The sequence below is a fragment of the Trachemys scripta genome, chromosome 10, assembly GCF_013100865.1.
Source record: "Trachemys scripta elegans isolate TJP31775 chromosome 10, CAS_Tse_1.0, whole genome shotgun sequence".
Lineage (NCBI taxonomy): Eukaryota > Metazoa > Chordata > Testudines > Emydidae > Trachemys > Trachemys scripta.
Genome location: NC_048307.1, coordinates 81,207,042 through 81,221,704, shown reverse-complemented (window position 1 = coordinate 81,221,704; position 14,663 = coordinate 81,207,042). Strand labels below are relative to the sequence as shown.

At 42.4% G+C, this 14,663-nt stretch overlaps 1 protein-coding gene across 1 annotated transcript in view; it reads right to left on the bottom strand.

The window, feature by feature from the left end:
- Nucleotides 1–14,663, bottom strand: part of IQCH (IQ motif containing H) — a 115,771-nt gene that overhangs the window by 22,041 nt on the left and 79,067 nt on the right. Inside the window, exon 16 of the mRNA XM_034784004.1 lies at nucleotides 14,368–14,654. Coding sequence (XP_034639895.1) covers nucleotides 14,368–14,654 — 287 coding nt within the window. The remainder of the gene's footprint in view (nucleotides 1–14,367; nucleotides 14,655–14,663) is intronic.

Below are 14,663 nucleotides of genomic sequence, written 5' to 3'. Positions count from 1 at the left end.
AGTGTAAATCTAAAGACTGGTGGAGAATGGACTGGTGGAGACTCGTACTGTAAATGGAACTGCGTCCATGGGGACGTGCTGTTCATCTCTTAATTTCCCTTCTGTGCTGAAAAGTTATTTCCAATGTGGTCTATGGGATTACATATCTTCCTTAAATTGTAATGCAAGAGGGGTGTCAAAATCCCCCAGAATGCTTTGAAAATCTCAGCCTTTGTTTTTTTTAAATGATATTTGCATGGTTTATAAAAGCAATAGTGACTGCTCAGGTCAGGCATTTCCTAGCAATTAATAACCAAGTGAGTTGTCTGCTCTAGTCAGTCAGGTGCTGATACAAAAAGGGCGTGCCCTAGAGGTCATGTATAAGTAAAATCAAAAGAGTGACACAACCAGGAAAATATTGAACATGTAATGTTTTTAAGCCTGTTCTCATTTTCCTAATTTGCCCTGGTACCTCTATGCAATGAAGGGCATCAGATACATGATGTCATAAACTGATTTGAGGCCCCTGCAGTACCAAAAACCCACCACATGACAAATTAAAAAGTAATGCAGTCAACTTTAACTTGAAATGTCAGGGCTTTCACAGGCTTCGGTCACCATCTAAATATTGCCAAAAACAGAGGCCCTATTTCTAGACCCCTGAAAATCCGCCGATATCCACGGATAATTTTTACATCTCGGATGCGGATATAAATTTCGTATCCGTGCAGGGCTCTACCTATTTCCCTCCAATAAGTGTGTGTAATTCCTATTAACAGCAACAGAGTACGTGTTCGGAAGTTTAACTGAAACAGAGCTCAGTTGTGAAGCCTAGAAATGGACCCAAGACTTAAAACTGACATTTGTATTTCAAACATCCCAGTGTTCCGAGGTGTCCAGATCTGGGGTTTTGCACTGTCCCCGTTATAAAGATAGAGGCTATTTGCGAAATTGGGATTCAGAATTTGAACACCCTTTGATCATATTTGGGCTTTTGGAGTGGGCCTACCCAAGGGAGAACTCAGATTTTTCAGACTTCTCAATCTTTAGACAATGTCTAGTGAAAAAATCAGAGGTTCAACCTATAAGATGTACTGACTGCTTGGCCAAGAAAATGTTATGGAAGGAAGGTTACAGTTTGGGATCTGGCATCACTTGCAAAAGATTTTTGGTATGCAAGCTCTGCTGAATGCTGCAAGGAGATGCTTTCCTTTAAAATGCATGGCTCCACAGGCTGCACCTCATGATAAAGCCAGCTCAAGCGAATAAAGTCACAATTATAGTGTAATTCTTTACAGCTGCCATAAAAATGCTTCAACTTTAAAACAAAAGAAGGGAAGGAAAACATAAATTCTTAAACAGTTACTAAATTATAGCTTTTCTTTCCCCAGTTTAATTGTTTTATCTGCATCTAGTATTGACATCTACATTATTGTAAAGAGCACACCTGCTATTTTTAAAGAAGTGCTTGGATGACACTGTAAAAACGTCAATTAGTAAAATATTAATGCAACTTGGGCTTTGAGAAGAGAGCTCTTTTTATTACCTTTAAAATTCACAATGGAGTTGAATATTTTAGCAAGGATTGCATACAGTATCTTATCAGGTTGCCATCTAGTGGCAGTTATCGTGATAGCCCAGTGTCATCTCTGACAAACTTTTTGAGCGTTGGCTGGCTGGATGTCTGATGTGGAAACAGTTAAAGGGAAAGCTGTGGAACCTGTCTGAAAATTGCACAGAGAAAGCACTATGCTGTACTAAGAAGAATCTGGGAATTTTTTTATTGGTCACAATTATTATTATTATTATTAGTTAACATTTACATTGCAGTAGTACTGAAAGCCCACAACCAAGTTAGGCCTCATTGTATCGACATGCTCCAAACACCAAATAAATGACAATGCCTGCTACAAAGAACTTACAGTCAAAGAGGCATGGTCTAATGGGTGGATGATACAACAAGTGAGACAGGGTGGGAGAGATGGGGTAATAGATGTGCAAATTCTTATCCAAAGCAGAGTAGTGATCACGGCTCTCCACCTGCCTAGCCATTGTCAGATTGTACTTTACTGTCTGTTATTTGATGCCAAAATGCAAACGAATATAAGAGTGTAAAAGCCATTTGATAAGTCTCTTACAGGCTTTCATCTACAGTAATGTTATTTTAAATCTTCAGTTTTAATGCTATAAATGTCAGAACTGATAAAATGTCATGATTTTAAAGTCAATCTCATTCTGATTCATGGATCTACTCAGGATTGGCAATACTGAAGAAATGAAGGAAAGGCCCTATAGATGGGGTTCCATCAAAACAAACTATCTCTTCGAAGGGTTTCTTTCTGTCAGGCTTCCTTACTGAGAAAACTGACTCTCTCCAGTGGATATCAGGGTGAAATTCAAAGGAAATGAAATTGGAAGTCATGTGAAGAAGTTCTCCAGGATACCTGTTTCCCAGTCCTTCTGGAAAGAAACACGCTTTCCAGAGGAGCTTGTGACCAAAGTTCAAAACCAGACAAATTTCCCTTCCTCAGGGAATCTGTTCTTCAGCCAAACACAGAAAGGAGGGGCCAAACCAAGGAACCAGACTGGCAGTTTTAGAGCCTTGTCTCTATGAGAAACTACCACTAACTTTATCTCCCTCTACGCTCATTCCTTTTTCAGAAGCTGCTGAAATACCCTATCCTCTTCCCAGCATGCCTTGCCAGGCTGGTCTACAAGTCCTGCCACTCTGAGATTACATTTACCAGCAAAGGAGAAAGGAGTTCCAGATCATCCTGCACTTTAAGAGCTCCCGTCTCAGGCCCAGATCTGCAGAGGTATCAATGGAAGTTAAGAGCCTAAATACTTTTGGGGAGCTGAGCCTCAGTCCCCAAACAGAGGCAGTAGTTTGGGCTTCCTTCCTAAACCCTCTACTGACTCACAGAAGCTGCTTCCGCTTGCCAGTGACTGCCCTTCTTGTCCCACAAGTCTGTCTTTATTTGTTCAACTAGAATGGAGTAGTGTTGGTTGCATGCACCCTCCTCATCAGCCTTAAAGAACCATAACACTCCATTACATGTCTCCTAATATTTTATCCTATCTAATAAATAAGGCACTACTTAAACTTGAGATATTGCAGATTCCACAATATTAGGCTTCCATCACAATTCTGACAGCAGGTGCCAATCTGGACACAAACTAGCCATCAACAAGTTTAGGCTTGAAATTAGATGAAGGTTTCTAACCATCAGAGGAGTGAAGTTCTGGAACTGCCTTCCAAGGGGAGCAGTGTGGGCAAAAAACCTAACTTGCTTCAAGACTGAGCTTGATAAGTTTATGGAGGGGATGGTATGATGAGCCTGCCTATGATGGCATGTAAGCCGATCTGTGACTGCTAGCAGGAAATATCTTCAATGGCTAGTGATGGGACACTAGATGGGGTGGGCTCTGAGTTACTAGAGAGAATTCTTTCCCAGGTGTCTGGCTGGTGGGTTTTGCCCACATGCTCAGGGTCTAACTGATTGCCATTTTTGGGGTTGGAAAGGAATTTTCTCCCCGGGTTAGACTGGCAGAGATCCTGGGTTTTTTTCCCCCTTCCGCTGCAGTATGGGGCATGGTTCACTTGCAGGTTTAAAGTAGAGAATTCACCATTTATACTGTAACTTGAAGTCTTTAAATCATAATTTGAGGACATCAGTAACTCAGCCAGAGGTTAGGGGTCTGTTATAGGAGTGGGTGGGCCTGCAATGTGCAGAAGGTCAGACTAGATGATCATGATGGTCCCTTCTAACCTTAAAGTCTATACAGAAGCCTTTCCTTGGCGCTAATCATTTTTGTAATCATGCTTTGTAAGTTGACAAGACTGCACACGGTATCCTAGATGTCACTGATTTATAGAACACCTTCCCACTATTTCTGTATGGGTTTCTCTCCCAGAACTTCTACATTTTAACAGTTAGCTTTTCATTTTTTAACCATTACTGCACCTTGAGCAGAATGTTTGACAGCAAATAACACTCAGGTTTTTTCCAGAGTGGCTACAGTTAATCTGAACGCAGTAACACGTATGAGTAGTTTAAATTATCCTTTTAAAATGTGCAATATCTTGCATTGGTCAGCACTGCAACTCATCTGCCACTTTGCTGCCCTTCTACCTAGCTCTAGCCAGATTGTGCTGTCCAGGCAGGGTGCCCCTGGACCCAGAATTGTGCAGGAGAGACTCCCCCAAAACAAACTATGGGGGCACTAGGACCCCCAAGTGGTGCCTCCCTGGACAGCCCCAGTCCACATGGCCTTGTGAGAAAACTGCAGAAAGGAACTAGCCGGAGATTCCAGCCAGCAGGAGCAGAAGCAGTCAAAGCAGGAACCTTTGGACACTCAGAGAACTTAATACAGTTTTGACTAGACTTTCTGTCCTGTGGTGACTGGCTGTCTGCTCCAACCCTCCTCCTCCCTCAGTCTCTTCATCTCAGTTTCACTCCACACCTAGCCCTGTTACCCTCTTCTCCCCCCCTCTCCCTTTTCTTCCATTTAGCTGATTCCCCTCCTAAGTAAACCCACCCAAAAAACAAACCAAACTATCCTGGCACTTAATGAGGTTTGCAGCCATCCCATTGTTCACTCTGCTTGTGTTTATCTCTTCCCCCCACCCGTCTTTCTTGTTAATTTAGGTTGCAAACTCTTTGGGGGCAGGGACCATCTGCTACTCTGTGTTTGTGCTGCACCTAGCACAATGGGGCCACATTTTCACTTGGTCATGAGGCACTACTGTAATAAATGCGATTAAGAATTAATAAGGTTGAATAGTATCTTACTCTATGAGGAATCGCACTAAAATTAAGCCTCATCTTGGCTAACCCAGCCAGTTTTATAGTGTCTGGAAATTGCTCATCCTCTTTCCCAGGTCACACACTTATTAAACAACAAAGGTCCTAGTGCAGAACCTTTCAGCACCACACTGTTAAGCTTCTGCCTTGTTGAAAATTGACTCTTTGTTCCTACTCTGTTTCCTGTTTCTTAGTTTCTGATCCATGACACTACTTTACCTCTTCCCCCATGACTATTTAGTTTCCTTAATAGCTTCTTATGAGGGACTCTGCCAAAGGCTTTTTGAAAGTTCAAATATATTATGTCAGCCAGTTTTCCTTTATCTGATTTTTTGTTGTCATGTTCAAAGAATTCTAAGATTAGAAAGGCACAATTTCACTTCACAGAAGCCATGCCGGTTTGCCCCCTATCATCTCATGTTCAGCTAGGTGTTTTATAATTCTACATATTAACTTTCCATACTCTGCAACTCAGAACTGTCCAGCACAAGAGATCATTGCAATTATTCTGCAGGAGAATTCGGAATCTCTGCTAGCCTTTTCTGTACTACTACAAGAAGCACATTTCAGAAATGCAGATTTCTGAAGAATGCTACTAATTGTCTAAATTTCTTGTAATGATTCATAAAACGGGTATAGAGACCTGGTCTAATTTTGCTCTTAGTAGCACCAGTGCAAACCAGGATAACTATAACGAAGATTAACACTTAGACCAGATCTTAGCCCAAAGATTATTATTGAACTTCCTTCAAAAAATGCTAAATAAATGTTGATTCAACTATAACGTACAGTATTTAGAAAGATGGTAGAGTTTACTAGATGAACAAATATGAAATCAGTATTTAGTAAGATTGTATTGTATGGATGCAAAGATTATGAATAGTAAAGTTAAGAAAATCCAGTGCTCACTTGCACTATCGTAGCTCTGTGCACTCATCAGATCTTAAGCTAAGCACCGTCAGGCCTGGTCAATAGTGAATGTCTAAGAAAAGTCATTGAGTCATTAGGTGGTATCCTTCCTTCCAGGTGTTACAGTGGTTTAAGGAAGGACAGTGTTGTTTGAGTGCCATCATTCCAGGTGAGATCTCAAACAAATATTCTGACCACTGCTATCCTTAAAAATCACCTCACATTTCTCACAGTAGAGGTGGCACCCTTGGTGAGGTGTTCAAGCTAAATTCCATTGGCTAATGGCCTTCATAAAATTTTCCTTTGTAACAGTAAGTTAGACAAGGCATACTTCCCCGATATTTCCTAAACTGTTATGTAGTGTTCAAATAGGAATGCCACCTTCTAACCCCCAGAAGTGGCAGTATTTCAATGATCCTTTTATATAAAGTTTGCTGCAATCTTTGAAAAATGGCACGGTACAAATGTCAGGTAAGCTCCTTAACCCTGCGTTGCTATGTAACTTGTACTGAATGGGGTTGCATATGCTTTACCATAAAAAATAATACTTTGGTCATTTATGAAACATATTGTTTTCTGACTTTTTAACTCCTACTAGAATAGCATTTGCTGTGAGCCATGCTGGAGTCTGTGATGAAAAGTACACAAGGAATCACTTTGTTTGCACCACCCAAAATATAAATGCTTCTCTTTACTAATATTTCCTCTCTCAAAGAACACATTTAAACTCTGTTGTTTCCATGACTGCATTCAAGCATAATTTCTGGATGTGTCAATATTTATTTTTGTATTCTATATCCCGCAATATGTGCCCACAGATCTGTATACATTTTACAATGTTTGTTTTCACCAATAAATACCATTACTTTATTTATCTGTTTGGAGACTGACTTTGGCCTTTATAAAACTCTTGAAAACAGAGCACTTATACAAACAAAAAAGAAAACAGAGCTTGTCAAGCAAGGTAAAACAGAATTTAAAGGCCTCTAGCTTCCTTGAGAGTAAGACACTCATCAACTATACACAGTTTATAGCAGCTTTTGTTAAAGATTTTGTTTTCAATCTTTTTTTTTTTTTTTTTTTAAATTAAGGTCAGAACCCCACCCCCCAATAGTCTTCTTCTGATCTCTTCCATCTTATCAGTGTGGTGCCTTATTTCTATTCCCATCACTATTACATTTCTTCCTCCTTTCTTCCTCTTGCTATCAGATCTCCCTCAGCTGTTGTGATTTTTAGCAAGGGTGGGTTTTCAAAGCATGTGGATTGTATTTTGATCGTGTTTTGCAGTGCCCCAAGTGTTTTGGCAGAAGGATGTTTTGTAAATAAATTATTAATATGAATCAATACCCCAAAGCAATAAATAGTCAAATCAGTGATACAAATGTCTCTCTTATGCTTTGGAATATACAGAGATGCTCAGATCATTTGGCTGAAATTGTGCTGTGCCTCCTGGAAGCGCAGCATAGAGAGGCATAGTCCAGAAGAAAGAAAATGCGCAAAGGTGGCTTTCAACCACTTTAGCACCCTCGCTTTTGGGAGCTGCTCTGGCGGTTTCTGTCACCCTCAACATAATTTAGAGCGGCCCCTGCCTGCTCTAAATTACAGTGCACTCCTCCCAACTGGACTGCTCTCTTCCCTCACCTGTGACGTGCTGGGCCTGTGCAGGGTAGCCTCTAGTTGTTCTACAGAGTGCGTTTGCCAGTGGAATTCTTCCCAGGCCAGCTCCAGGGCTTTCAAGCAGTGGTGTACAGATAGTAATAATGTGATGGAGAATCCCTCTCCTTATGTTGCTTCATTAAACAAGAAGGCATTTGATATGCCATAAATATCTGAATTGCAGACAATACCCCTATTTTTGTGACCTGACTAGCCAATAAGGTAGGTATTAATTCTTTGTAAGTGCACAGAAAGTGAGTGATGGTTTGCTTTGGGCCACCAACTGCTCCCAGCTGGTCATTAATCCCCAGGACATGCCCTGTGCCTGGACTGTTGTTGCTTACATAAAAGATTAGTTAGCTTTTAAATGAGGTCTTAATTTATGTGCAGAATATCATCTAGTGGTGAAGAAAAGTCTTGATCAGAACAGCTTGATCCAGGGCACTCTCACTACCCGTGCATAGGAAGCAGAAATTTGTAATCTGAGAAGAAGCGATCTATGTCCCAGGTCCTCCAAATATGTGCATGAGAAACTTTACACACGTGAGCATGCCCATGCAGGGGAGTGGGATCACATGTGTGTAAGTATGTACAGGAGCGGGATCCATGGTAAGAGACTGACATGTCATCAACACTGTGTTGGACATTATTCAGAGGGGGCAACGCCCGGCCCTTAAAAGGTGAAGTTGGAAAATGGAGAAGGATGAAATCAGGAGCGATCCAATCTGTCCAAGTCATGCACTTCCAGTATTTTTGCTCTTCCCCAAACGGGTGATTCACAGCACATAGACAGAGATGTGTCACTTGGAAGAAGGTAGAATCCTGAGGCAAGCAGAGAGCTCTGTCAAGTCTACAGCTCTCGGGCAATGTCACTCCCTGGGCTTTTCCACCAAACAGTGGTAGTGGTGTGTTTCCTTGCAGCAGACTCAGTCCTGAACTTACTCTAGTGCTAAATTCTGAGGCTCGGGGGCGGGGAGGAGGGGAGGGAGAGGGCACAATGCATTCAGTGGTAGGCCTCATCTTGCCTCACTCTTCAACTATCTAAAAATCTGGTTCAGATTCAGGGCTGAAAGAAATCCCATCCCATCCCTTCCCTCACAATTTAGTGTGTTCCCAAACCGGGTCAGTGAGGATACGTGTCTGCTATGTTCCCTCATCCATTGGTCCCACGGCTTGGGTGGGAGATATAGCTTGTTCAGGAGCTGCTGAGCCTCCCTAAGGTGTGAGGCCTCTAAGTGGTGACTCCCCGGAAGGATGTCTGCTAAAGACAGGATCTCGGAGGAGAGGGGATGAGAGAGGAACAGAGTCTGTGCCAAGGGAGTCTTGGAGATCCCTCTGGCAGGGGTGACGGGATGGGAGGGGTGAACATCTGACAACACATAAAGCAAACTGTGTGCTAACTTTGGAAAGTGCCCAGTTCATGACAGATTGAAGAGATCAGTGGCTAAGGATTGGGCTGAGAGGGGACTTGAACAGACTGGAGGGACCAAGAGAAACAAGCATTTCTATCACACATTAAATTGTCTGACACGAAATTGCATTCAGTATAAGCAGGCAGACCTTGTATATTTGAAAAGGCTATAGTCTTGTATGAAGCGATGTGTTCTCATCTCAAAGCAGGGGACTTGAGTGCACCACACACTCCAAGGAGCAAGAGGAAAATACACCTTAAATCATTCTGTACCTTTCAGCCTAGGATTTCTTGTGCATTCTGTTAAATTGCGCCATTAAGACATCGACCTGGTGCAGAGCTGCCCCGTCACGGAAACTATGGGAAGGACTGCACCCCAGGGAGGCACAAAGCCATCACATGGCCCGGTGAACTCATCCTTTCAAATGATGAGATGGCCAGGGGATAAGGGTGAGACCATGTCCTCCTTCTCATCTTCTCTTGGTCAATATGCACCCCACGGGCTGCAAGGGAGGAAAGGTCCCACTGTTTCCCTAAGTACAGGCTCTTTGATTGTGACAGGCCCTGGCATGGTGAGCCTGATGAGGTGGGCAAGGCTCCTAGCAGTCTCTGTGTCCCCACTCCCACACAGGACAATCACAATCTGGCCCATAGACTCTTGTTCTTCTATTCTAATGCGCCTCCTCAAGGACCGCTGCAAGACCTTAGGCTGTAGTCAAATCTTGACTATTTTATCATTGCAATATTAATGCAAGTTTTTCTATGATATCAGCCAGCAATGATAACTAACCTGGGATTGTTCCGCTTGTTTGATCGACAGTCTGTGTTATTTATTCAGCATATAGAGATTAACCTGTTTGCTACTGCATCTCATATACGGAGGCAACATAAATGAGACACAAAACAACATGACAAAATATGGATGTTGCAAGGAAATACTTTGCTAACACTAACTGTCTTGAAAAATGAAGTGAAAGATTTTAAACCATGCTTGGAAGAGAGAAATATGGAGTTTAAAAATCTATTTTTTTTTATTTTATTTTTTACACACACACACACACACACACACACACACACACACACACACACACACACACACACCCCTACCTCAGTCTGCATGTGCAAATGCAGGGGTTTTTGCTCATGCCCGAAGTGTGGGTTCGCACCCATTTCACCCACAATTGAAAATCTGGCCCCTCACATTGCTTGAAGAGTTGTGTTTATGTAAAAGATACATATAACTTTATGAAGGTTTCAGGGATTTTAAAGTATTTAAATACTGTTACACTGTACTGGTAACAGATGTTCAATTATATCTTTAATTTTTAGTTTTACTGAAAAAACAATAGATCATTTGATATTTTCTGTAAAATATAACTTTGAAAGGATGCCTAAGTATACAGTGCTTCCAGAAAATTTATTTGAGCCTTTCAGCTACTGCATTAAAATCGGTACTTCTGAAATTAGCGTGAGAGCGTTCTAAGAGTCTAATAGGATTTCTTGTTTGCCAAAAAATAGTGCTTTCAGAAGCACAATCTTTTGTGTAATCTCTCTCTCACACACACAACAAGACAGATGGCATCATTAATTGCCTCTATATCTAATTAAGTTTAAAAAACTGTGCTTAAATAATGCTAAAGTTGTGGTACAAGCTGACAAATGGAGGAAATTTTAAGGTAGAATCATTGGGAGGGAAAACAAGACAGAACAGACAGGAATAATAAAAGAACAAACAGCATTAATTAACTGTAACTTTCCTGGCTTCTGTCAGAATGTGCCACAACCTTAATATGATCTAGAAAGTGTTTCTGTATTTGGATGGAATCCTGGCTCCATTGATGTCAATTGCAAAACTCCTGCTGACTTCAGTGGAGCCAGGATTTCAGCCTTTAACCAAACCCAAGCCTGACCCCAGATGTACAGTACCTTCCCTCTTACCTTGTGTATATTTAATTTTAAACATTCACTTTAATAAAAATTTTAAATCTGTTCTGGTTTGTTTTTAAACTTTTCATGGAAGTAATCCAATGTGGCTAATTTCCAGGACAATCCAAATCACACCACTTGAGCACATACATATTTTGGGTCATGTATATACAGTGGTCCCCATTTCAAAGTTAACATCTGCGATCAGCCACCACACAGTTTCCTCTACACTTACAATAGAACATGATGGTCATAACAGTGGTGCCATTACAGAGAGTTAACTTTTGCCAACAGATACCACCCTGTAGTAACTTCTGGGCTATAAATGAAACCCTGTATTTAGGCCTTTTCCCCTCCTCTTTTCACAAAGCACATAGGCTGGGATTTTCAAAGCAGCCTGTGGGAAGTAGGTGCACTAATTCCATTGAATGGATTTGGGCATGCCATTCCCTTAAGGTCCTTTGAAAACCCCAACCATGCTGCATAATTTACCCTATTAAATACATATGTTAATATATGCAGTTGCATCTTATAAATATAGTAGAGCCTTAATTATCTGAGCCCCTTGGAAGACAACACCGTTGCATTGATAATTAGGAGTTTCTACAATCAGGAGTCAATAGGAAAGGAGCCAGCAGACAGGGAGACGCTGTCAATTTGTGATGTAAACAGGTTTGGGTTCTGGGACTTTAGTATTTTGATATATTTCCTGATTTTGAACATGTGTATTTGTACCCAATAACTGTATAGCAGCGCTCACAACAACCTGCAAAGACTCCACCTTTTGTTAAAGTTTTATCATTAGTTTTCGGTCTCTAAACCTGGCTTTCGTTGTTGGCCAATTGTGTAAATTGCAAAATCCCTTAATCTCAATTCCCCTTTTAATATAACAACATGATTTTCTTTCTTTTAAAGAAGAAAATATTCAGAGTAGTCGGAATTTGGTTATTAGGATGTTTTTTGGTGGATGAGTTCATAATGACAGAGAAATCTGACCGTATAACAAAACAAATGCAAGATTACTCAAAATCAGCAAAACACATGACAAGATCAATATTTTGTCCCACAATTTTGTCAAAGCTGATCAGCCTTGTTCATGCCAGAAGGAAAAGGAAATAAATATGGAACAAGAGTTACCAATTTTCATCATGTTTCAAGCTAATAAAATTAGATAGGTCGTTTGCATTATGAGCCCTTCCAGAAAAGATACTAAAATAATGAAATAAAAAATTGTATCGTTTTCAGCACGCACTCGAAATAATTCCTTTGTTACCTGCTGATGCAGTGCCCCATCCCAAAAAGATGCTCTAAAGAGGGTAACTCACCTCTAATTGGAGTTGTGTGTACACTGCTGCTGTAAATCCGTGCTCTTGATTGTGGGTTCCTTGGTGCTGCAAGCTTAAGACCATCTGGAAAGAAGCGACTACTAGAGCAGCACACCCCCTGAGGAATCTGGATGTTGAGTGGGATGGTTTATAAGAAAGACTGTGGTCCTAACTACTCTTCTTTCTCTCCGAGCTGCTGTAGGTAGCAGCGTGTTTTGGAACTGATACTCTGCCTGGTGGATTTATTACATCACTTTTCGCCTTGTCAGAAGTCTGATACAGCTGACAATGAGGTTTCACTGATTGCCTTGCAGACTCAGGCAGGGGTAGATGGAGTTACTTGAGCAGTTCTGATTTTACCTCTTTAAAGACAAGCCATTGCTTATTCACAGTAAGGGCTCTCCCAGGCAGGGTTCCACAGGATTCTGTTTGGTCACCGCTCTCATCTACTTCATCTGCTGCTTTGTGCCTGCTGTAGGTTGCACATTGCACCACAGCTCCAAAAACTACACTGGGCTTCCTAGTACAGTCGCTTCTAGGCGTAATTCAAGGAGTTGCCCTATTAAAAGCCCAGTCTAAAACCCCACTTTGCTTGGCCCTGGCTCTTTGAAAGACTACCTCTCACCCGACGTACCACTGCAACAGCAGAGATCAGTCAATATCACTTCATCTTACACTGTCTAAATCTGAATATCTGGAAGCTGGTGCCAGGGTATTTTCAGTGTAACTCACTGTACCTTGAAACTCACTTCCACAGTTCATCAGAGAGGGCATGAGTCTGTTGACCTGCAGGGCATGGTACAGAGCCAACTCTTCTTCTCAGACCTTGCCTCAGAAGGCTGGACGGGGGGAAAGTATATTGTCAGGGCCCCATCTATTCCACAATTCTGCAGCCACAGAATGACTCCTTTCTGCAGAACTGAGCAGAACCTTCAGGACCTAAGCTCTTATTGATGTAATTCAGCGTATCATACCATAATCCATAGAATTTTTAAGAGAAAAAAACGAGGTTCAAACTAGTCAACCTTCTGCTAATACCAACACTTTACCTTTAAAATATTGGCAATTAAATATAGGGCATCAGACCTCTATGTCACCATTTCAAATCAGGACCAGGCTGGTACAACACAGGAATCATCAGCCTGTAACAACGATCCAATCAGTGATCAGCTGAGCAAAATGAGCGGGGGATTTCAGAACAGTTCAGAGTGGAAAAATTCCACATCACAAAACCCATCATTATCATTGGTTCTACTGGAACCCTTGTAGTCAGTCTCGAGAGAGATGCCTGGATTGAAATGAACCAATGATTGAATTGGTAGAGTGACTGAAGGAGGTTCCTCTAGATGATGGTTTAGGCATGTTATAGAGGAGTGTGACACTTGCACTTGTATTGCTTGCGTGGAACCTGATCTCTGGAGTTAAATCTCTACCACCATCTTTCTGGTAACTTTCACAACCACTACATTTATGAAAAAGTTATTTTGCACTTGTACAGCAGTTTCTATCCAAAGAACTCAAAACACTTTCAAATACAGTATTACTGAACTAAGGCTCACGAAAGCTCCAGGTGGAAGTATTATTCCCATTTTAGAGATGGAGAATTGGAAGCACAGAAATGTCAGAATTTGTCTGCAGGGGAAAAGTTGATTAGCTCAATGAGTTTTTAAATGTAATGCCTTTAACATGATCTGCTAGAGCAATGTTTCCCAAACTTGGGACGTGGCTTGTGTAGGGAAAGCCCCTGGCGGACCGGACCGGTTTGTTTACCTGCCGCCAGGGCTGGCGCTTCCACTAGGTGGTCGCCTAGGGCGGCAGGATTTGGGGGGTGGCATTTTGCCGCCCTCGGCGGAAATTCGGCGGCGGGGGGTTCACCCGCGCTGGGACCCGCCGCCGAAGTGCCCCAAAGACGCGGAGCGGAAGGACCCCCGCTGCTGAAGACCCCAGGCCCCCTGAATGCTCAGAGAAGAAGCTCTGCCACCTAGGGCGGCAAAAACCCTGGTGCCGCTCCTGCCTGCCGCGTCCGCAGGTCTGGCCGATCGCGGCTCCCACTGGCCGCAGTTCGCTGCTCCAGGCCAATGGGAGCTGCTGGAAGTGGCGCGGGCCGAGGAACATACTGGCCGCTGCTTCCAGCAGCTCCCGTTGGGCCTGGAGCAGTGAACCATGGCCAGTGGGAGCTGCGATCGGCCGGACCTGCGGAGGTGGCAGGTAAACAAACCTGCACGGCTCACCAGGGGCTTTCCTTTCACAAGCGGCGTCCCAAGTTTGGGAAACACCGTGCTAGAGTCTTGTGGGATTTCAGATATTTCAGATATTTCTGATACACTATGTGGTAATGTATTTCTGTCCAACTCACCTGCTGCTCCATTGTTTGCGGGTGGATGAAAGTTACAAGGTCAACTGAGAAGTAGCCAAGCACCCCTCTAGATTTGCAGGCCTCTCCAATTTTTAAACATAATGAATTAAGAACTGCTGGATCAACTGAACACTGTGGAACAGTGGTGCCAGATGATTGCAAAGGACCATCTGCATGGATCTGATCTCCGGATGAAACTATCCTTATGTCTCCCATTGGCTCTATCAGCATATCCACTGTAAGGTTGGTGACATTTTCTGAGGGTGGAAAGGCTTCTATCACACCGCCTGGTAAGA